This window comes from Lampetra planeri, chromosome 3 (genome assembly GCF_965212315.1).
Source record: "Lampetra planeri chromosome 3, kcLamPlan1.2.h2, whole genome shotgun sequence".
In the NCBI taxonomy this organism is placed as follows: domain Eukaryota; kingdom Metazoa; phylum Chordata; class Hyperoartia; order Petromyzontiformes; family Petromyzontidae; genus Lampetra; species Lampetra planeri.
In genome coordinates, this window is record NC_136109.1 from 2,682,522 (window position 1) to 2,708,225 (window position 25,704).

Here is a 25,704-nt window from a genome sequence, read left to right on the forward strand (position 1 = left end):
TTGTTCACTTTGGATACAAAATGGTTTCATCTGCTACTGACACTGATGAATTATTGTTCAGTGGAATGCTACTTATGAATGTTACTTCAACATAAAGTAGAAATAATAAAACACAAATATGAACACAAGATATACAGCTATAATACCACCATTTAAGATAACTTAAGTTTCTCTGAAGAATTGCTTTTCCAAACAAGTTTCATTTGTCAATACATTTCACAATGCCACCTCTGCCATAGGGCACAAAAAACACCCTATTTGCCCCACTGGTCTACATAGATAATGTGGCATATCAGTGAACAAAGAGCATCACTTGAAAAGTCAAACCGTTGTGAGGAAAATAAGAGGTGGAAGCTTATATGCCCAATATTAGAGCACACTAGGCAACACCGCTACGCCAATACTTGTGGTTGTCATGCAGCTGAGTCACGTCGTCCCATAATATTTCGATGACCTTTAAATTGTCATGAATTGTGTGTCTCCAATTGCTTCTCTGTTACATTTTTCTTTCTCTGTATTCTACTTCATTGCCTGCCTTGTAATGCAATTCTCATCCATACGATATAGATGGCCTTACCATCGTAATAGTCTCATCCTGATATCATCCATCTTTGATAGACGAATTTGGATCGTTACCTCTTGGTTGGTGACCTCGTCCTTCCAGACTATCCCAATGCTCTTTTGCAGCCATGTCTGGTGTGCTGCTTCAAGATGCTTCATGTTTGACACTGCCGTGTTTTCATCCATACAGCAAAATTGTTTCTGCTATTAGTTGATATAGTCTGATCTTGTCCATTCTAATTAGTATCTTATTTTTCCAATTTAATTTCATCTTCCAAATGTTCCATTTTCTTTTCCTTTCCTGGCTTTAAAGTCGTTATCAGCGTGCGTGTTACTGGACAGAAAACTGCGCAAATAGAAAATATTTTCTTCAGTTTATCTATGCTTTCAAATGATCTTAGTCATCAAATCGCCAAGTTCCTACTTTCAGGATTTGTGTTTTATTTGCATTTAAATGAGGTAAAACTTAAAAATTATACTCTTTCACCATTTTAGTCGATTCCTGCATTTTAGCCTACGAGCAGTCTGACCGAGCATTATAATCTACAAAGTGCAGGTCTATTAGATTGTCATCATTGACTCATGCCAGACGCAACACCAAGTGTGTTGGCGCTCTTTTCCTAGATTTGAAGCTTTCGTGACTGCAAGGATTCATATTCTTAGGTTTTTTCGGTAAAGTCACGTAGGTAAAAACATTAAAATTAATGAAAGTAAAATAAAATAAAAATCACGACGTTTCGGAGGCAACACAAGCTTCCGTCTTCAGGTGGAACCGTCACAGCTACCACAGCTGTATCAAGTAAATGAGAGATTGCAGGAGCTACCACTCCGTTTATATAATGGTTGGAGAGGGGGGCTCTCTTTTCATCACTTTGTCAATTATCAGAGCAATGGTGAAATCACACAACCTTGTCTCACTCCTGAGATTAACCCAAACCTTTCTCTTCACTGGCTATCTTGCCTCACTGCACATCTAGCTCCCATATACAAGTGTTTGATGCCTACGATCTTCTCAGGTACTCTAGTATCCCATAACTTTTTAAAATACATACCATAGTGACAACATGTACGTACAGTCAAAATCGTTTATAAAGTCATCAAAAGTATGGTCAGACCTCTCTTACCGCTCAAGATGCCTTCCTGGAGAAGTGCTAAAAGGGCACATTATACCATTGTATGCATGGGGATGCATTCCCGATTGTGTTATTTCTTTTTTTATGAGAAATATATGAGGGCTTTGTTGGGGTATTGGTAATATAGCTAATAATAATAATACAGGTGTTAAACATTATTTCATAAAAAATAATAATAATAAAGTACAGTCTTAGCACTGGTAGATTGCGCACTGCGCAGACAATAGCGGCACTACGGTAACGCCGTTGCCGCGCCCCCAACCCCCCACCTCTCTCTCCCCCCAGCTCCCCCTACTCCACACCCCCACCCCTCCCTCTCCCTCCTTGCTCCTCCCCCTTTCTTACCTATATAACCTCTTACCACGGCAGCTCTCTCTCCCACTTCAGCAAAAAAAAGTCTTGTTGTGGTTTTCCCATCTGATGATGATTGCTTGTGTTGCAATCGAAATGTCGTGATTTAATTTATTTTATACCTACGTGACTTTACCGAAAGAACCAAAGAGTATAGTATTCCTCCTACAACGCAGTGGTGGGAGATGAGTTTGGAGAAGCTGCTGCACTTTAAATCCGGGTCATTCTCAGAGAAGAGTTCCAGGACCTCCGTGATCTTAGTGATGCCCTCAGTCTAAACTTCTGTGGTGGGGTTTCATTTAGGTGGAGCCTGAGACTATAATTTCTGTCCTGTGAGTTCTCAGCTGGCTAAATATATGCTTTACTGTAATAACATTTAAAACTCTTTTTTTCTTTTAATTAAATTATGACTAACAATCGTGATAATCGACTCACGGGGTGGGGGGGCGGTCTGGTTAGCCCAGAGCTCTCAATGTCACTCGCATTGCCTGAATGAATGATGGGGGTGGGTGCATTTACTCGGCCAGTACTGCATGTTCTCTTGCCCATCGCGGGGGTTGCATTCTTGAAAATAGCCACAATTGGCAAATCTGTGATCCGCAAATTCAGAGGCATATGGGTAAAAAAATTGTTTGGTTCACAGTTCAAAATACAACACCCTCTCTCTTTATGTTTTATGTTACCCTACATTAACCCATAGATGAAACAGGAAGTGTTTTGTTACGTAAAATATTATTCATATTTTATATAGTGTTGATTAATCACTAAAAATACATAAACAAACAAATAAAGATATATATACTAGAGGTCTGAACATGTGCATCCACATGTCCGAACCTCGACACTGCCTCTATACCATGGCTCCATCAAATTCAAGAGTATCTGAAGACACCAACCATGCAGGAGATCCAACAGGCCATTAAAAAACTCAGCAATGGGCATGTGGCCTGTCCTTATTACATCTCCCCCGAGTTGCTCAGATGTGCAGAACATCAATCAGTTTAGCCCATCATGACCTCTTCTCAAAGGACTGGAAGTTTGGTTTGGCCATGTTTGTTTGTTGTAGTATGGAGTTAGAATGATGGCTTTAATCTAAGTTGTCTTGTGGTTGTTGTTGATTGACTTGCATCCCACTGGGATTTTTGCACAGCGTTGGTGTACGGTGCTTTTTCTTCTGGAAGACTTTGCAGTTTTTTTCCTGGATTTTTCTGTTTGTGCATAGTCACTTTAAGATGTTTTTTTGTTCATGTTTTTGTTTTTTGTTTGTTGCGGTTGCACCCGATTCAAGAGCCGAATGGCTTATAGGGCTACACCAAATAAATTAAACTGAAAAACTGAAAACTGGTCGAGTTCTAGCCGAATAGAGGGAATGTATGATTATGACCCTCTACAAGGGCAATAGGCCGATGTCCTGTGGCAACTATTGGCCTATTCAGTTGTGCTCAATGCCTGAAAAGGTATTTGCAAATGTTCTTCTTGTACATTTGCACCCTCTACTCATGCGGCGCTATTTGCCGCAAGCAGTCTTGATTCACAAAAGAGCGATTTAGCATGAATGAATGCTAGCTTTTCATCTTCTACCGTGAGTTCTACAAACCCCTACAGGATGTACACATTGACATAAAGGCTGCTTTCAGCTCGCATTATTGAAGGCTTTGAGAGCCATGGAAACTCCACTTTTTCTGGTTAATGTCATCTATAATCGGTTATCTGGGTCAATTTGACGTATCCAGATGGGTAGGACTTATCTGGACATTTCACGACACTATCGGGCGTCCGCCAAAGCGGCTTCCTTGCCCCCGCCCTCTTCTGCATTGCAATTGACTGGATCATGCCTATGTGCTTGAATGCCTTTGGCAAAACTGTCAAGAGAACATTTGTTTACTGATCTAGATTATTCTGATGATGTTATTTTTACAGAAGACCCAGCAACATGCCCCATAACATTGACTAGTTTTGACCAGGCAGATAAAATTCCTTAAACCTCCTGGACAAAAACTAAACTTAAGAATTCGATTTTTGTGGCTCTGCTCCTTCCCACATCTATATATGCTGGGTCAGGCACTGGAATCTACCAATAGGTTCACATATCTGGGCAGTAACATAGACTCCTCCAAGTATTCCACCGATACCGATTTATGTATCGGCATTGCCAATCCATCTTTAATAATTACAACTCGGTCATGATTGGAGATAGAGCTGAGCCTATCTGCAAAACTGCCAATATAACTTCCGTATTGTTTCTGTTTTGTTGTATGGGGCTGAGAGATCTGCATTATGCTGAAGGCTGACTCAGATAAGATACGGGCTTTCCAGTGTTGCATCATTGGCATCAACTGGTTTGACTTTGCCAGCAACAATGGGGTTGCAGAGCACATCGGTCTGGGTGAAATTTACAGCCTGGTTGCTGCAAGGCACCTGGCTCTGTTTGGCAATGCCAGAAAGATGCCTGTCAACAGAACCACTCATGTTGCTCTCAACTTCTGCGTTGCTACCCAATGACATGGCACAAGATCTGGCAGTGACTGGCAATGGTTCCCACGCTGGCCCAGACACAACTGGTTTCAGCAGGCTAGGACAAAATTTGGGAGCCTTGGCTGATGACACTTTAATGCTGCGGAAAACCGGTTGACGTGGGGGGCAGTACAAATCGCACTGGTCAAGCGCATCAGTGAGTTTAAACATTTGTGTCTGTATGTTTCGAATGCTGGTAAATTGTATTATTACATCTGATTTCTGATACTTGTGGGAAGAGTGATGGTTAAACCGATCATTTAAATTGAATTTCAGTAGAAATATATTTGTGATATTTTCTCGTGCTGTAAATTGCTGACAAGAGTAGTTTATAGAGGCTTACACCGAGGTAAATAGCTCTGAGCAGTGAATTTATCTTCCCGTTGAGTATGAAATCGATTGAATGTGTTTAATGTGTGGCATGTCACAGGATCAGGACACCGATGGTCCATCCTTCACAAAGGAAGGCCTCAGGAAATTCACCCGTTACAGCTTCCGTGTGGTGGCCTACAATAAGCACGGGCCTGGGGTGTCCTCTGAGGACACTATCGTTCGTACATACTCTGATGGTTTGTGGCTTGCACCTTGACCTATGTAAAACTATATATATATTGGTACATAATTAGAATATAATTAAAAACTTTAAAGTGTTTAAATTTTTTGTAAGATATATTGTCTATAACGGTAAGGTTTTTTTTTATATATAAACTTTTATATTAATGTAAAACATTTGTTTCAATAACTTTTTTTGGTGTTTTATTACACACGCATATCGAGGTGCTGTTCTCAGATTGTCCCATCTGTGATGCTCTATGAAAACATTGCAGAATATCACAAAGAGGAGTTTGTAGCTGTGCATAGGCCCCATCTGTATGTAGATATGTAGGTGGAACCAACATGCATACATATATGCACAATTCTTCAATGTGATATAGTGTTATGTATGTATGTATGTACAAACACTCCTATACTCCCACGGAATATAGGAGTTCTCACAGACCACATGGGCACCACAAATTTTAGGATTTGTGGATAAGAAGAGCATAGATACAGGGGGTTCACTCTCCTGAAGTTATATTTTCGTTTTCCAAGTCTGGTTTGTATTTATCATGTTTCCATTGTTATGTGCAGTTTTGTTGGTTATATTCAGGATCAAGCTTTGTAAAGTGTTGATTTTAATATATTTAAATGTACATCATTTATACAATATGCTGTCCAAAGTGTTAATAGACTGTTTTCTAATGCTTCCTGTATCTTGTGCAGTACCTAGTGGATCTCCACAGGAACTAATACTGGAAGTGGTGAACTCACAGGTAAGTGACTTTTATGGCTTTCCAAATCTGATATTACCCAGGTATTATTACTTATCCACCCTATAACTATTATATTAATCCATAAGCTTCATTGATTTACACACATTTTCTTTGGGATGAAAAAGTTGATTCAGGGCATCACAAACCCCTGATATATATTTTGCGTTTTAAACCCAGTGCCATTCAAATGAAAGGAGTGTGCACATTTTCATTTAGTTTTCATATCAGCTTCATACAATGTAGATATTTGAAAATGAGATGGGGTGGCATGGTGGAAATATATTATTTCCCTTGCATGGTATGCAGGAAGTCATGGGTTCGATGCTGACCCTGATGCCGATATGCTTGGAATTTGCATGTTTTCCACATGGTCCCATTGACTTTTCTCCAGGTCGTCCGGTTTTTCTCTCCACATTTATAAACTTGCCTTTAGATTATTTGCCCATGATACATTCCAACATAATAAGCCAATTCTATGGGCTCGTGTGTGGTCAGATCACCTGCAAATGAGCTAATAGCTCAATCAGCTTTGCCTGGTAAATAAACTATCTTGGTTTAGAGCAACTCTCCACCGTTTTCAATTCTCATCCATGCGAACTCCATCCCTTACTGTGAGAGTTGCTCTCAGCTAGACAACCACCAAATGCCTCAAATGAATGCCTGCGAGGGTCCATGAGTGCAGGTGGTTAGCCACAATTCAGCCCAGTGACATGTCTTGTGTTTGTTTATTCAGCCTTCGACACTCACTCTCTCAATTAAAAACCAACGGCATATATCAAATATAAAATCAACAATGAATTGCATATAAATCTTGTATGAATCTATCGCAGCAGACCGATCAGGACAACACAATTTACAGGATAAGTCTTCAAGGAAAAAAAGAGGAAATTTCAAGTTTCATTTATTAGGTTTAGCCCTGTGAGCCATGCGGCTCTTAAGTCGGGTGCAACCGCAACAAACAAAATATGAACACAGAACATCCCAAAGCAACGACGTGCAAAAGAAACACCCTGGAATAAACCAGCAAATATTCCACACAAAAAACCGTATTAAAACGCTGTGCGCAAAAATCACAATGTGGTGCAAGCCACAAGTAGTAAACAAATATCTCCAACCATTACTCGGCAATGGCAGGTCTAAGAGAACCATCAAGGCGAGGTTCAAGGCTAGTCCCAGAATTCCTGGAACATGGAAGGTCTGCCAGTGCTATCTGTAAAGTAATGGAAGCATTTTAATTCCGTGTCTGACATTATAGCTCTTAATTTTTGGACCTTCCTGGTGTCTTTCGATTTAAAGCTTTCGTGACTGCAGGGATTCATCTTCTTGGTTCTTTCGTGAACAGCACTTGCCCGAACGATTTATAAAGGCTTATCTTTGTGTAAGTTTGTTTATGGTTAATGATATTATAATTTGTTGTTAAATTGTGCTTCTTCTTGGTTCTTTCGGTAAAGTCACGTAGAAGGGAAGTAATAAAATAATAAAAATAAAACATAATAAAACAATTCTCACGACGTTTCGGCCACAACGCAAGCAGCCGTCCTCAGGTGAAGAATGAAACACCACCAAGCTTGGAGCGTCTATTTAAGCTTGGTTGGAGGGTGGGAGGTGGGAAGAAGAGCGCCTTAACAAAATAATTTGCATATCAAGAGGAATTTTGCATATGGAAAATGCGTAGGAGGTGGGCGGGGGGGGTTTCAAATTAATATTATGCCCGTGCATTATGCAGGATTAGCAGCATCAAAGGGAGGGGGAAGGGGGGTAGCATTGACACGACGGTCAATGGTACAGTGTATAATAACAAATAGTATAGCATTTATATGCTTAATACAATGTACAAAGTAATATATAGTATCGTAACTGTATAGTAAATATATAGCAGTGTGATACACATTAGGGTGGGTAGAATAATACATAGTGTTATATTAAAATGTTTATAGCAATACAGTATATAATTTAATGTCGAGTTTGTCTATGGCAGTATATAGTACGGTGTATACTCATGTGATGTAAGAGAATAAAGTTTAGATGGAAGCATATTATATAATTTTTACGACGAAGAATTGTAATGTATTACTTACTGTTAGTAACTCAGCTTATTTTAGAGTATAGTAAGTATACTGATGATGCTATGTAGTTTATACTTTAGTTGTTTATGTAGTTTATACTTTAGTTTTTTACGTGGTTGTTTAGTAACTGCAGCTACATACTATTAACATTCCTTTCCTTTGTTAATGCTACCCCCCTTCCCCCTCCCTTTGATGCTGCTAATCCTGCATAATGCACGGGCATAATATTAATTTGAAACCCCCCCCGCCCACCTCCTACGCATTTTCCATATGCAAAATTCCTCTTGATATGCAAATTATTTTGTTAAGGCGCTCTTCTTCCCACCTCCCACCCTCCAACCAAGCTTAAATATACGCTCCAAGCTTGGTGGTGTTTCATTCTTCACCTGAGGACGGCTGCTTGCGTTGTGGCCGAAACGTCGTGAGAATTGTTTTATTATGTTTTATTTTCATTATTTTATTACTTCCCTTCTACGTGACTTTACCGAAAGAACCAAGAAGAAGACTTCCTGGTGTCGTTCCACCTGTTTATTACAGCTCTTATAATCACTGGAGCATAAAAAAATATTCACCTCGTACTTTTCTTCGGGAAGGATATATAGTTGGTCACTTTACAAATTATTTTCTTTAAACAATTTACCTTGAAGCAATATATACAATGTACACGTACAATGTAAACACCTTGTTCATATGGTAGTAGTTGTTATAGCAATAGGCCAAAGCGTTCTACGTATTGTAATTATGTGAGAGTAATTGCATAAACTCGAACCTTGACATTTGCAGAGTGTGCTTGTGCGATGGAAACCACCTTCACTGGAGACACACAATGGGGACATCACTGGGTACAAGATCCACTACCGCAAGGCGGGAAGGCGTGCAGAAGCGGAGATCGAAGAAACAGCACATTTGTCCTATCTTGCCGTGGGTATGTATGTTTGTAGACACGACATCAATGGGTTTTTGTTCATTCATGTCCTAATATGCACACGGGGCACGACAAAATGAATTATCGTTTTACCAAATGAACCCCGGCTCTTGCATAATGTCCATGATGCAGTAAATTTTAGTCTGTTGATGGTCGGCGATGCGGCAATCGACTCATCTGGACGAGCTGTACACGATGCACTATTCAAAGTTAAATTTTTCGATGACGGATTTTGTTATGCTGATGTTTGGCGTTTCGACATCGCGGAGTAGCAGCACTGATTTCGGATTGATTGGTACCCCAGTCGCGGAGTTAAATACACCCCTGGAAAAAATTGTGTCCCAGAAATAAAATATTTAATTGCCTCGGCCATTTTGTATTAATTGGTACCCCGGGGTACCGCCATAAGGATCAAATATAAAACACCTCATTCATGTGTGTTTGACATGTTGGCCAGACAATGTATAATTATTATTGTACACATGCAAATGTTCAATTGGTGGGAGAGTCGATATTGTGCTTGCATATATATGTTCTAAAACATGTCATGATGAGCCTCTGACACCTGCACCGCACAACACCCTAAGAGTAGAATTCCATGAGGCTGCAACAAGCTTCAAATTCCACCCCATAGCACAGACCTAGGAAAAGGAAAACTTCTTTGCAGAATGAAAACAAATCTATCAATACAAATTACTAAATTTCTCGGTCTATCCAAGCAAATTTGATCAAAGTGAATCTGTGTAATGCTTCTCATTGCTCTTTTAATGCTTTGCAATTCAGGTTAAAAGAGCTAATGCTTTAGCTGTGTCCATTTGTCTGTATTTGTCGATCTATCTGTCTTCTCTGAAACATGGGGTCATGCGATGACTGTCTTGAAGAAGATCCAGTGTAAATACATTCTACCATGAAGTTGTTGTAATTAGGAACTTAAAATAGAGAAAAGCAGGCCAATCATCAACGTGTTACCTAAAACCTATGGTGTTTTAAATGGAACATTTTTCAGTCTTTTTGGTCAGTGCTATAATGTCCCATGCTCCCCGTGATGCCATTGCATTACATGTGACACACATGCTAACCTCCCCTCGCATTTGGCATCATCAAATGTGACGTCCTTGGCATCATCAAATGTGACATCCTTTTGACGTCGTTACCTGCGACATTCATTTAGGGAGAGTTTTCAACCACATCGACCCTTACACTGCTGAGGGGATTGCCTGTCCTACCTGAGGTAAATTTTACTTGTGTATTATATTTGATATCCCTCTGCACATTATTATGAATGTCGATCTTAAATTTATGCATTTTATAAATTGTTTATTTAAATCCTTTTCGTCCAAGGCGATGACATCAAACCCCGTGTTCGTGTTCCTACCGATGGCTTCATAATATGTGACGTCATTGGAATCTATGTATGTTGAATTTTCTTCGCACCGTACGTTGCCAACCATGCCAATCAGAGGTGAGGGGAAGGAAAACAAACTAAACACAACGCAGTTCTAAGGAAATTTCTTTTCAATTTAGATTTAAAAGTGCATAGCACCAGTGGCTTCCGAATATTGAAAAGAAGAGCATTCCAGATGGCTGCACAAGCGCATCTGAGAGCGTGCGATGCAGTGACCATCTTTGTTCGATGGCTAGCCAAAAGCCGCTGCGAGGATGACCAGAGTTCGTGTGATGATTTATGCTGCTTGACTGATCAGCAAGGTATTGGTGGTTCATTTGTGGCAAGCACTTCGTATGTAATGAGTGTGACCTTTTAATATCTTTTGCAGGTTTTTGGGGTTTAATCGCGTAAATATATAAATGTGTCATTAAACCCGCCACCGCCTGACACAGCCAATTAGTAAGGTTTGTGACGTAAACTGAACATGCCAATTTGTTATTAGTACAGCACACCTGTGTGTTGGAGAGCAAAGCCACAACATTTACAATCTGGTGGCGGGTTTAACGACACGTTTATATATTTACGCAATCTAACCCAAAAAAACCTGTATTATGGATGATATTGGTCGCAAAAGCCTACGTGTTAAAAGACCTGTTAATGTATTCGTTCGGCAACCGGAAGCCAATGCAGCTCGGCGAGCACTGGACGGCGGACATGGTCGCATCTTGCAGTACCCATCACAACACTTGACAGAGAATTTTGTACATGCTGCAGCTTGGTAATGTTTTTGCCAGACGTCCCATAGAGTAGTGAGGTTCGATAATCGAGCCTTGTCGATACTATGCTACATGCCACCGTTTTGGCTATGTCATGGCTCAATAGTGGTTGAAAGTGTTGTAGAGTCCTGATATGAAAATCGCACGATGGACACATAAGAACATAATACAGATTACAAATGAGAGGGGGCCATTTGGGCCACTTCGCTTGTTCAGTTACGTTAAGGAGATAGATTCTAGTATCTTATCAAGTGATTTCTCAAAGGGTCCCAGTGAGAATCAGCTTACACCACCTGTTTGAGCAGCCTATTCCACTCCCATCACTTTTTATACAAAAAATTGCCTCCTGGCCTCGGTCCTGAACTTCCACCTGAAGCATCTGGTGCTATTCTCCGTGTTAAGCGTGGGTGATATGTTGTAGACCTGAAAAAAGTCCCCATTAATTTTTCTCTCTTCTAGACTAAAGAGATTTAGTATTTGATCTGTGTATGATCTGTCCTTGAGTCCAGGAACTGCTCTAGTTGCTCTCTAATGGACTCCCTCCAGAACAGTAATGTCCTTTTTGAATAATGGTGACCACTCCAAGTGGGGTTGAATGAGTGCATTCTATGCCTTTTAGCATGACATCCCTGGATTTATATTCAACACTTTTCACTCAACACCCAAGCATTGTAATGTGTTTTTCATTCGCTGGTTTGTCTGGATTGAAGCCAGTGCTTAGTCAACTTTTAACTCCTAGATCCCTTTCATATGTTGTTTCCACAAGTTCCATACCTACTATTTGATATTTGTATTTTATGTTTTTTTTTCTACCTACTTTTATTGTTTTCCGTTATGTGTATTAAATTAAATTTTGCCCGGTGCCTTCCCAGTTTTGGATTTGGTCTAAATGTTTGTGCATTTTCTTTACTGCTGTTTTCCACATCCCCCTAGCTCTCTATAATATGCATATTTCACCAGTTTTCTCACTGTATCAGAATCTAAGCCATTAATAATAGGAACAGCAATGGTCCCAGTACTGATACCTGAGGTACTCCACTAATTACCTCTCCCCAATTTGTGGTTACTCCACTTATGACGACTTTGTTTTTATGACGTCAGACAGCTCTTGAGCCACTTGCTTGGATTCCCTAAAATGTCAGCGGCTTTGACTTTTAGTATTAATCTTTCATGTGGGACTAAGTATATTACGCTGTATGCTCAGTTTGTTTCCACCATCACCGTTGCCATCTCAAAAATCAAATACATTAGTTAAGAATTTGCTTGATCTGCCTTTTCTGTTTCTATGTTGGCTTTTTCCTAAATCTGTTACTCTATAAGTAGTTCGCAAATTAGATCTAATAATTTATTGCCCGAGCTTGCATGTAAACCAATTGAGACTAAATTGTCGGTAGTTATCTGGGTCAGTTTTATCTCCTTTTTTGTGGATGGGTATTATATTTGAAATTTTCCAATCGGTTGGCACCTCCATGGTGTGAAGTGACATGCTTTATGGATGATGTCCCTAATTTCAACGTGTACCCCTGGGTATGCACCTTCCAGGCCAAATTATATATTATTATTGAGTGCTTCTAGCCCCGCGAACACTTCTCTCTCCTTTATATGGAAATATTTTTAGATTTAGGCTTGTACTTTAGCCTGAGGTATTTTATTTGTATGCTTTGATGAACACTTCTATGACGTGTTCATTTACTGCATTGACCAGTTCCTGTCTGTCGTCTACAATTTCACTCTTTTTAGTTGTTACAATTTTTTTTACTTCCTGCTTAAAAGTTATTTTTTGACTGTCATTTTGTAAAATTTGAATTGGTATTATTGCAAAGGTGATGTTCTTTTTACCACTTTCTTGACATTCCTAATGTCTTTTAAGCTGTACATGCAGTTCTTTGTAGTATTTTCTTGATATTTGTCCCTTTCGTAGGCTCTGTATGGAGCCCTTGGTTTCTTTATATTGTTCTTACTTGAGCTGGATTTGTATTTGCTTAATTTGTGGATAAATATGTTTTGGACTGCTAGAAGTGTTTTTTTTTATTTGATAATACATTCTCAATTGCTTGCCTATCAATCATTCTATCCTAGTCCCCTGCTGTAAAGCTTCATATCATTGCTTTAACATTTGCCTTGAAGTTGAATTTTTTTTCCTAGTGTATTTTTGATGTATAGTTCACATGAAACTATATTACTGTATAATCAAATTATCACCTCAGTATTATCATTCTGGCTCCAGGTCGGTACTTAATGAACTCGTTCCTCTGCGACAGCATAGAACCCAAACACTCTGACTAAGATTTGTCAATCTTTTAACATTTAAAACAATTTTAGAGGTAATTCCTCCATATAATGGGTAGGAGGGTTGACGGACTGACCATGCCATGCCCCTTTGGGGCGGAGTGGGTGTTACCGCACTCCTTACACGTGACTTGCTGTCCATCCCCTCAATTCTGTTTTGGGTGCTCGCAGCAGCGCAGGGCCCAATTTGAGTTACTGCGTAGTTAGGTTAGAAGTGTGTTAAGCATACTTTGTTTGATGCTCAGTCGCGGAGTGAAAAATATCATGGCAGTGCCACACCTAGGTGGTAAATAGCAGCAGTGGCGGCAAGAGTTGGCACCAAATAGGGTGAAGTATAGCCGCTCAAATCAGGTGTCGTAGCTGCGGTTCCAACCCTACGAGCAGGAGACCACCACGGGCAGTGATTTCACTGCTTTCGCGTGGTGTTTGCCCCAGGTCTCCACACTATACTCCACGTGGGAGCCCATGAATACTCCAGGTCCTCGTACACAAGCGCAGGCGATAGCTTCTTTGGCGAGGGCTCTGTGTTGCCGGTCGACACTAGCTCCGGGTCGCATTACGACTGGGCGGTGAGCCTGCTGGCACCAGCGCACCAGCCGTGACGTGACCTGGGCCACGGGGGCCGCCCCAACGTGACGAGTGACCTCGTGGGCCTTCTATTAGAGGGGGCATGGGAGCAGGTTTTGTTGCGCACTCGGGTTCACACCACCATTTCAGTGTGTCAGATAGCCCCGATGTTTATTTTTTATGTCGTCTACAGTCCAAACTTGCTTCCACCGCTCGCCTTTATATGTGTTTGTGGCGTGGAGTGAGGCTGCTGCGATCCAGAAGGGGAGGCGTTATTTATGTCCCGATGTATCGGAAGGTGTGGGTTGACAATCATTTTTTGGTACTCCCGGACGGCCGCTGTTTCACGACGGTTTTGCCGCGGAGCGATGTGGGTGAGCAATGGGAGCCACTGGGTCGGTGTCGACTGCAGCATACATGAGATCGCACGCATTGCGATGTTCAGTTGCTTGTTGATAACTCGAGTGTGAGCACTGCGCCCCCACATGTGAACAATACTCTCCCGTTGAATACACAAGGGTGAGCGTGGCAGTCCGCCAGCTGGAGCTCTGATACTTCCCAAGTGATATCTCGGCTGCTCAGAGCCCTGTGCCTGGAACACCAGCTGCATTCAAAAAATGGTTGCCCCATGGAGTCTGGACTTCGCGCTGAATGGGCTGTGCAATCCACCCTTTGATCCACTTGCGTTGTGTTGGAAATGTTCCTTACCTGGAAGACTGTTCCTGGTAGTTATTATAATGGCGCATAGGTTACGTGAGATTCACGCCCTTAGTGCTCACTCATCCTTGATGGTGGTAACAAAACAGAGGGTGCTCATGTAGACCTCTCCTAAGTTTTTCTCGAAGGTGTGCCATCCCCTTTCCGTACAGTACAAGAAATGGTCTTTTCATCCTTTTGCCCCCATCCTCGTCAACTGGCAAAGGAGGCGAGACTGCATTTTCTTTACCTGGTCCGGGCTTCGCAGTTGACGTCCATCCGAACAGCTCTTTGTGTTGTATGGCTTTCAAAAGAGAGGACAACCAGCTTCCAAGCAGCATATAGCTGCATGTAGCTGCTTGGGTGAAATAATGTGTCAAGGGTGTAAAAGTAACATCTATTATCAAATGCTGTTAAACCACACTACCAGGGCTGTCCTCGCAGAGAAGTATTTGTAACAGCGGGCGGTCTTATACTTAACCACCTCCAGTATCGGATGGCTTTGATATCGGTTCACCAAGTATCGACTTGGAACCAGGTTGATAATACATACAGTGGTACCTCAGTATACGTCGTTAATTCGTTCCAGAAGGTAGGACTTATACCGAAAATGACGTATACCAAATTAATTTTCCCCATAAGAAATAAAGTGAAAGGAAATAATCTGTTCCAGAGTACTGTATAAGAAATTATATTTTATATGGCATGTTATACATTAATGGGGTTGTATAAAATAATTTAGACACTACTTATTACTAAAATGCATACATAAATTAAAATAAATGCATAAATATATTTAAATAAATTGAAATAAAAATAAAATGTAACATCACTTTACCTTGCTGAGAGGAGTTGATAGCCTACGAGGATGGTGGTGAGGAAGGGGAGGAGGAGGAGGAGATGTTATTTTTTGGAAGGAGAGTCCCCTTCCATTAAAACTTCAGGAAGCTGAAATTCTGGGTTTTTTTCTCTTTCTCTTTTCTTTCTCTTTTTCTTGACTTGGACCTGGTTGAGGCTCACCAGGTTTGAGTTTTACTAGAAACCTGTCCATTGAAGTTTGTTTTTGCCTTCTTCTAAGAATGTTCCTGAAGTGTGACATTGTCTGGTCATTCCACACAATACTGGCTCCGCACCGACCCGCCTAAGTGATGTGTTGTTGACTGCCCAGGTGTTGTTCGTACAGGTATGACAGGCAAGGTCCTCTATTTTTACCTTTGATAGTCTTTTAACTGAGGGCGATGGGCAAGAAGTCACGTGTGGAGCGTGAGGCAACGCCCACTCTGCCCCAAGGTGATTTTCATTGTAAGTGCTTCCCCCCTCCTCATTACATGGAGGAATTACCTCTAAAAAAGTGAAAATATTAACAAATATTCGTGAGTGTCTGGGATCTGTGCTGTCACAGACGAACACTTTAACTAAGTACCGACTCAGAGCCAGGATGATACTATTTGGTAAAACCAGGATTAAGGTAAAACTTTACTGAAATCCTCGTATTTCTGAGTAGTTCTCTCACATGCGTCTTCATCACCCTGTCAGAGTTGTTTGAGATAATTCGGTCAAGGCAAGCCTTCCCTCTTGAGGGTTGACATTGACCATATCTAACATCTCAATTGAATCTGCTGATCTCCCAAATAGATTTTCCCATTCTATTCGGGGAAAGTTAAACTCTCCCATTACTAAAGTGTCTCTCTTCAGACCAAGTAATCTAATGTCATTGTATAATGCTTTGTCCTTGTTTATATCTGAATTTGGAGATCTGTAGCAAACTCCTTTTCATAGACTATCTGACATTTTGTCAGTTAGTTTGTTCCTCACAGATTTGGTGCCAATTTCCTCTTCATGTTTGAGTTGGTCTGCTTCAAGGTTATTCTTTTTATACATAGTGCTACCCCTCCTGCCGCTCTGCCTTTTCTATCGTTCCTAAATTTGAAATACCCTCTCATTGAAAATTCCTCTCTAATTTTCCATCAACCAGGTTATATGCTGTGTGGCATTAGCTCGGATGGCTCGGAAGATAATTCCTCTTATCAACCATGACAAATCTACTGATGGATGATGGCCTCCCAAGCCGCCGCCATTCCGTTACAGTTCTGCATTTGTATGTACAAGTAGGTCACTCTTGCAAATATAAAATCCTGTTCTCCACATGGTTAAACAAATAAACTTGACTTGATGTAACAATCCATCCAGCACCTTCACACGAGTTAATTTCATCCATCGCTCCATCTCTGGAGTCATCATACTCTGATGCATGTTCCCTTTGTGGATACCACTGCATCATTATTTTCTAGCACCAGCTGTCGTCAATTAGAGCAATGTGTTCTGCCCATGCCAAACTTTTTAAAACATTAATTATATATTCTTGGTTCTTTCGGTAAAGTCAAGAATATGAATCCCTGCAGTCGCGAAAGCTTTAAATCAAAAATGTATTATGTAAACACGTTGCCTGTCGCAGATAATATAATTAATAATATATTGAGCATTGTTCCAGGCAATAATCAGGACAAATTTCTCGACTGACATTCTCCACCACCTGACAGAACCAAACGAATTAAATTGTCAAGTATACAACCATTTAATGCACAAACAATTCTTATTTCGGCTAACCATAAGTTGAACGATTATAGACAGAATCCATGAAGTCAGAATAAAGTCCAGGAATTCAGAATAACCATGACACTGACTCGACTTCTTAAATAGGTATCATGACATCACAGGAACAGGCAATCAGAAGATTTTAACCATTAAAAAAGAACGTATACTCATGTATTACAATCTTCTGGCTCAATTATTCACTTATGATGCATATATTCATTATACTGATTATTAATATTCTAGCCTGTACCAGGATAGCATTGTTGTGTTCGACATGTTTATATTAGTTAACTATATGAATATATATTTTTTCCAAGCCGTACATAGTCTATAACTAGCAACTCCAATAATGTATGTTTTATGTTCTTTATCTAGAAAGATCTTCATAGATTCCCTACTTACTCTTTGGAAATAAAAGTTAATATGTAACACTTCCATATTGTTAATCTTTGTTGCATTTCTACTGCCATACATGTGTAGTAGGTTCAAATTAGGTGCACACACACGCAACTTGGAGGCAACACTATTTATTAAACGATAAATAATATAACACTCTACATGAGGTGGTGACCACCTTCCTCAACTCACTAACACTCTGGAACACGACACAGACTGGACCAGGCAGGCAACGGCCTGCCTGGCCCAGGACGACGACTCGGGACTTGACGACCGAAGATGTCTTCACCTTGGAGTACAGTACAACAGCAGCCTCGCTCTGCATTCACACCACGCTTATATTTGGTTTGGCGTGGCTGGCTCCGCCCCGGCGTGGCTGGCTCTCTTCAGGCCACGCCTCCCTTCCCAGGACACGCCTCACTTCCCCCACCTCTGGGAGGGTCCGGATCCCTCCACCACGCGACCCCCCAGGCACCCCCTTGGGGCCCCCAGCCTTCGTACGGGCCGACACAGTAGTGACCTTTCTCTGTCACTACATCACCCCCCCCTGTATAAACACACAGCCGTCCCCGGCTGTAACACAACTGTGAAACATCGAAAAGGTGTGCCTCCGAACCAACAACATCAATAAATGACCGGCGACCGATAAGAAATACAATCACGTAATATATACAGAATCGACGAGGGTAAAAGGGAACCGCATAGAAAACGGGGAATTAACAACAATTATACATGAAAACTGGCTAACCCACTTACGCTCCAGCACAGCCCCCCCCCCCCGTTAGAATCACGCATGCAATGACAGTCACCCGTTAGCACCCCCCGCCTTTCCGACGTGGCGTCACAACCAGTAGCACGCGTCGGCCATATCGGGGGGGGAATTTCCATGTTACCACCCCACCGCCTTTCCGACGCGGCGTCACAACCAGTAGCACACGTCGGCCATATCGGGGGGGGAATTTCCATGTTACCACCCCACCGCCTTTCCGACGCGGCGTCACAACCAGCAGCACGCGTCGGCCATATCGGTGGGATTTTAACCCAGTCTCTCTCCAAGACTCGCATCGCAGCATATAGCTGTACCGACCAAGCCGAGACGATCCATCGTTCACTCATTGCACAACATGCACCCTAACAACTGAGGGATACAGTCTCAACGTAACAGGACAACTCCACCTGAACCTTACGAATCTCCAGCCCACTGTTTCAACGCACCTCGGAGTGTCTCACTCTCCGGGCCGTCAGGTCAAGCCATCAGACACAGCATGATGGGACCACACTCTCTGAGCCATGTGAGCGCACAGCCCACTTGGCTAGACAAGCCACGGAGTGTCTCGATCTCCGGGCTGTCAGGTCAAGCTGTCAAGACAGCATGACGGGACCACACTCTCTGAGCCATGTGAGCGCACAGCCCACTAGGCTAGACAAGCCACGGAGTGTCTCGATCTCCGGGCTGTCAGGTCAAGCCGTCAGCCATTGCATGACGGGACCACACTCTCCGAGCCATGTGAGCGCACAGCCCACTAGGCTAGACATACCACGGAGTGTTTCAATCTCCGGGCTGTCAGGTCAAGCCGTCAGCCATTGCATGACGGGACCACACTCTCCGAGCCCTGTGAGCGCACAGCCCACTAGGCTAGACATGCCACGGAGTGTTTCAATCTCCGGGCTGTCGGGTCAAGCCGTCAGCCATTGCATGACGGGACCACACTCTCCGAGCCCTGTGAGCGCACAGCCCACTAGGCTAGACATGCCACGGAGTGTTTCAATCTCCGGGCTGTCAGGTCAAGCCGTCAGCCATTGCATGACGGGACCACAACGTTCATGTTAGACACGCAACACTCACTGGGCCATCCTGGTCAGGACCTGCGCCCCAAGATAGGTGACAACCAGCAGCACAATTCCAAATCCCTGGCAGCATGTCCCCATCGCAATTTAACACCATCACAACACATACAATTTGAATTATGATCCCCCACAGAACTGATCCAATGCCGAACAGGTACGCACAATTTGTGACGATCCCAAATATTCAATGGTCACAACAATACACCTCACATCCCGTATCCGTACACATCATCTCCGAGACTCGCATTGCAGCATGCAGCTGTACCAACCGAGTGGAGAGAGCAACGCAATTTGACGGCAATTAAGGGAAACGCACCCCCGATCCATGTAGAACACAAGGAGCATTCTCGCACAAAAGACATCATCTGTGCAACAACGGACAGGAACCAACCAGTGAGTTTGAAACAAATCGAACCTGTCATTTCAAAATCTCCTTCAACATTAACCATGGGACTCAGGGCATTCGAATTTTGAGAGCAAAAAAACTATACACAAACCCCAAGAATCGCCAAATTGATTAATACAGTATATGCAGTATATGAAATTCGTACAGTGAATCATTTGGCGCAATGCTCCATCCAGTCCCCACATGGCAACACACACAATCAATACTCCAGACAATCCGTACATAGTAAATAATCACAAGCAAGTACCCAACATTCCATACAGTTAACAATTCCAAGCAAAGCTCCATACGGTCTGTACCTTGGCAACAATGACGATCAAAGTTTCTTACAGTTACACGTGGCAATCACGAGCGAAACTCCATACAGTATACACAATAACAACGGCGATTTCGCAACAAAACGATGTAACAACACGAGTCATTAACACGGCAACATACAGGATATCAACGGAGCTCGGGACACCAACACGAATTAATCATTAACTACACCCAGAAGATACCGATCTCGACGCCGTATTTAACAACAACACTTGTTACAAGCAGAAACCCGCATGGTCGCCGCGTCACTTTATCACGCACACAACCGGACGAACACGCTCCGCAAACCAGCGAGTTAAAAAAAAACACACGCGATCGCAACCCGGCGCACGTAAGATGGGTGAAGATTATTATTATTTTTCTTGGGGCCGGGTGCTTGTCATGTCACGACTCGCCTGGCAAACTGTGAATAGCGGAGGGCGGCAAGGTGGAGCACTGGAACGGCCCGAAGAATCTTTCATGGTGAACACGGCCTGCTCTTGCGAACCCATCCACCTCTCGCGCTCGAGCAGAAGGCTGGAACTCCCCCTCTGCAGGCGTTGATGTCGGCGGGAGCGGCATTTCGGCAGCAGGAGCGGCGTTTTGGCGGGAACCGCGCCCCGACCAGCCCTCGAGTTGGCGGGAACCGCGCCCCGACCAGCCCTCGAGTTGGCGGGAACCGCGCCCCGACCAGCCCTCGAGTTGGCGGGAGCGGCGTTTTGGCGGGAACCGCGCCCCGACCAGCCCTCGAGTTGGCGGGAGCGGCGTTTTGGCGGGAACCGCGCCACGATCAGCCACCGAGTTGGCGGCCCCACCGCGTGGCCCGCATGCCTGGGCCTCCCCCCGCCAGCCCCCGCAGAGACGACGGTGTCCTCTCCCCGCGGCTCCATCGCTCCGTTCCCGATGGCGGCGAAGCAGCGGTGCGATGACAGTCCCGCCGCTCCGCGTGCAGCGCCATCTCTCTCCCTCTGTCACCGGGGCTGCCATCCCCGGGGCTGTCCGAAGGATGGTCGTCACACCATCCCCGTCGTACGAAGGCGTCCAGATGAGTTTTGTCTTTGTTTTTCGTGTGCCCATTTTACTTCCCTAGGATAACACCTAGCAATATTTATATTTCCACAACTTCTGACGCCAAATGTAGTAGGTTCAAATTAGGTGCACACACACGCAACTTGGAGGCAACACTATTTATTAAACGATAAATAATATAACACTCTACATGAGGTGGTGACCACCTTCCTCAACTCACTAACACTCTGGAACACGACACAGACTGGACCAGGCAGGCAACGGCCTGCCTGGCCCAGGACGACGACTCGGGACTTGACGACCGAAGATGTCTTCACCTTGGAGTACAGTACAACAGCAGCCTCGCTCTGCATTCACACCACGCTTATATTTGGTTTGGCGTGGCTGGCTCCGCCCCGGCGTGGCTGGCTCTCTTCAGGCCACGCCTCCCTTCCCAGGACACGCCTCACTTCCCCCACCTCTGGGAGGGTCCGGATCCCTCCACCACGCGACCCCCCAGGCACCCCCTTGGGGCCTCCAGCCTTCGTACGGGCCGACACAGTAGTGACCTTTCTCTGTCACTACACATGTTCTGCAACAGTACACATCTGAGTGTGAGTATTTCATAGATCTCTGATGTTCTTCATGCGAACGTACTTTTTCATCCCCTTTGACCACAAGTTCACATATAGGAATCTTCCTTGATAAGTTGTAGAATTATGCATTGTTTTGCACATTGCTGATGAATTCAGAGAACATATTCCCTATAAGTTTAATGTTTTGCTTTTGCATCTTTTTTACTCGAAATGACTTACAACGAATTGCATTTTTTATTTAAATGCTAAAAAATTGCGCAATTTTTGACCTCGGAAAGCATGCAGTGAAAACCGACTATTTTTCAATGTAATACCATACTGTACGCACATTGTGCGTACCACCGAAATTCCCTGCTATGTGCTCAGCCTCCTTCTGCCAGCTCACCATTTTGTGTAGTCATTGCACATGTGATAGGTAGCAATATGGTTTAAAAGTAAAAAGGGCTTAGAGGAGAGCATATCGCACAGTAAAGTGTTTTGAAGCAGGGGAAAAGGCAGTCGATATTGCCATAATTCTTGACATACCCATGACTTCGGTGAGAACTATTCGAGTTAATACAGGAAAAATTGTAGAATGTACTCAAAATGTGGCACATTTAATTGCCACTAAAATAACGCAGAGCAATAATGGAATTCTAGAAAATATTGAAAGACTTTTAAGTGTCTGGATTGAAGATCAAAATCATCATAGCTCTTCAACCATGTATGTAAGCTTTACCTAATTATGTGTATGTATTATTAACTTATAATCATATGCATTATTGTACACTTCATGACATTTTGTGACACTTTTTTGCCCCCAGAAATGTCAGCTCGTGAACACAACCCCTGATTTTAACATGTCTATGAGAAATTAGAGTTCGCTTTAAGTAATTTCGAGTTCAGTAGTATTTCCCAGGAACGCATCCCTTAAGTATTGCGGGGGATTCCTGTAATCTATCTTTAGCTGGTCTTATATATTTTTTTGTATTCTAGCAATTTGATCAATGATTCCAGCGTTAAGAGGTCAAGTTCTTCGTCATATATTTTTTTGTTACTTTTATCTTAAATCATCACAGACTCGGATGTTTCCCGTGTACATAAACCTGCAGAACCCTGTCTGTGACATATCGTTAATGTACATGTTGAATAGCATTGGAGCCAGCACAAATCTCTGGGGAAGCCTGTACGAACTTGTTCACTGGTAGGCACACATCTTTAGATTGCAGGGCATATTCCAGATTAGCTGCAGCGTTCAGCAACATGGTAGGATTCTGGCCAGCTTTAGCATGAGAACTTGCTTTTTAAACTAAATCATTGGCAAAAGACAAGTTTATGAATGCAGCACCAGTCTTGGCTTTGACATGCAAGTTAAAGCATTGTGCTTGATTTGCAGAACCCAGGCATCTCAGCATTGCCTGGATTTTGCCGCTTTATGGTAATTTTAAAATCCTTCCGACAATTTGAGACCTGCTGCAGTTGTGGGGCGCTGTGGTGGGGAGTCATCAACTACCTCGCCGATTGTACAGGAGGTCGTGGGTTCGATCCTAACGCCTGTATATTTAGAGTTTTGCATGTTTTCCCTGTGGTTTGTGTATTTTTCTCTGGGACCTCCGGGTTTTCCCTCCACATTTAGAAACATGCATTTAGAGAATTTGGCTGCTATAAATGTCCACATGTGATGCCACTTCGTTGAGCGATCATTTGTGACCAGGTTGCTTCTCAACAAGAGCTGTATAGCTCAGTGGGCCTAACCAGGTAAAATAAAAAAAATAGTTTTTAGTTTTTATAAAGTAGTTTATTTTAACATATATATATATTTTTAAAACGCCCATACTACATTGTGCTGGCTGGCAGGACTTAAATACATTATTGCTTTTAACCGCTAACTTATATGAAGTCCTCCCGATATATGGGGCTTCCAGAGGCATAAGGCAGCAGAAAACATTGCTGACTGCACTTCCCAGATGCATCCTAATGAGGAGCAAACCAGTCTTAAAGTTGATCCTTTGTATCACAAACAAGCCTTTCACATTCATGTTGAACAAATTTATTTGTTAAAAAATATATTTAACTTTTCTAAAACTGACTTATTTTAATGCATACATATAATGGTTTCATTGCAGCAGCAATGGCAACTTTCTACACACTAACCCTTTTACATATATTTTCTCGTTGTGAAATTAAATCGAGTTCTGTTCTATTACATACAGGATACCTCTGAATATCACGGGGGTTACGTTCTTGGAAAGTGCCACGAAAGACAAAACCTCGATATTCAATACTTAAGCCTTACCTAAATAACGGGGTTAGGTACACGGCAACCAAAAATAGACACATCACAATTGAAAAAAGTACTGTATGCCAAATAATAAAAAAATATATATGTTAAACCCCAATGCAAAAAAACATTCCTAGACAATAAATAGGAGTATAAATACTGAATAAGTACTGTACTTACCAATGATGATGATCCAAAGCGAGTGCGTGTGTGTTTGTCCGCGAGTGGGGAGCAGTAGTGCCATAGTTCGCGTGCTGCACTACGAACCCGGTGACCCGAGCTCAATTCCTGCTCGTGGCCAACACCGGTGACGATTTTCTAAATCGGTCCTGGGTCTCCCCTAGGTCGACTCGGCCTCAATTGAGTACCTGGTGCTATGTGTAAACGTCGCGACTTGAGAGACAAAGGTGGTCGGGCGTGGTGCTGCCCACCCACCCCCTCGTGTGCTGTGCCGGCCTTCATTAGGTGCTCGCTAGCAGCACTTGCCCCAACAGTCTGTTGAGGCTCTACCGGGGTGTTTTTATTTGTCCGCGTGATGCTTGCATGACAAAAGTTGAGGTGCCACTGACTGCCTCGTGTCCCTCGCCCGTCCCACCCCGCACCACCCCGCACCACCCCGCACCACAGTATTAGGCAATTATATAGTACTTCCGTGTAAAGTATATCCGTCAAAGGCCAAAACTAACTTCTGCAATAGCTAAATTGAAATACAAAGAGGTTGTATTTCAAACTCTTGATATTCAAGGGTCTTCTATACTTGTAATGGAGGCTGTAAAATACTTTCAATGGAGGTGGTGATGATAACATGACATTTTTTACTTTTAGTGAATGATATATTTTGACAAAGAAGCAGATTAATTCTCCCAAGTTGAATTTTATGTGAAATCTATAATAGTTTCCTAGTGTGATCATGTTAACCATTCATGTGATGTATGCTGTCATATCTGCCCCCACTCCCCTTTCCTAGGATTGGATCAAGGCTCTGAATACAGCTTTCGCGTAGCAGCTGTCAACAGTAATGGCACAGGCCCCTTCTCTGATTGGCTTTCGTCAGAGACTTTTCAGGCCGACCTTGATGGTAAGCTGTGTGCTATAATGTTTAAATTTTATCTTGAAGTTAAATACATTATTTTTTATACTCAAAAGAGCGTGTTGTTCATTTCCTATTCAGAGCCTGACAGTGTTGAAATTCCACATTTTTAGAATGTGTGAGTAGGATATTTGTTAATGTTTGAGAAAAACAATACAATTTTAATTTGCAACCACATTTCAAGATGCTTCACAAAAAATGAACAAAAGGTATTGCAGGTTGAAAGGATCTCCACAATATATCATGAAATATCAGCTCGAAAATATGAAATTATAAAAATTACAAAAAATACATTAATGAAGACCCAAAATATAACTTCACAAAATAAAACGACCTTACAAACTGCCAATGCTTAACCCATGGCAGTTTGTTGGGATGTGTCCTGGGTACAGAGGTAAAATATGAATACAACAGTCGCCTTGTAAAGCATTTCCATCAAGCACCAGCGCCATCAGACAGCATTGTGAGCAGGCTGCAGTCTGGGTGGGCCTAAGACACTAATAGTAATAAAACAAAAATATCAGTTAAGATATAGAAAACTTAAAAATTAATAGCAAAAAAAATCTAAAACATTCAGGTTTATAAAGACATTCAAATTATTTAGACAAGAAGAAAATATAACTTAAAAAA

At 42.5% G+C, this 25,704-nt stretch overlaps 1 protein-coding gene across 4 annotated transcripts in view; it reads left to right on the plus strand.

Moving 5' to 3' along the window:
* The window catches only part of LOC144736356 (neogenin-like), a 224,647-nt gene that overhangs the window by 106,982 nt on the left and 91,961 nt on the right, over window positions 1-25,704 (plus strand). For all 4 annotated transcript variants that reach the window (XM_078619017.1, XM_078619020.1, XM_078619018.1 and 1 more), the window contains exons 11-14: window positions 4,990-5,128; window positions 5,823-5,872; window positions 8,722-8,863; window positions 24,952-25,062. In XM_078619017.1, the coding sequence (XP_078475143.1) occupies window positions 4,990-5,128; window positions 5,823-5,872; window positions 8,722-8,863; window positions 24,952-25,062 (442 nt within the window). The remainder of the gene's footprint in view (window positions 1-4,989; window positions 5,129-5,822; window positions 5,873-8,721; window positions 8,864-24,951; window positions 25,063-25,704) is intronic.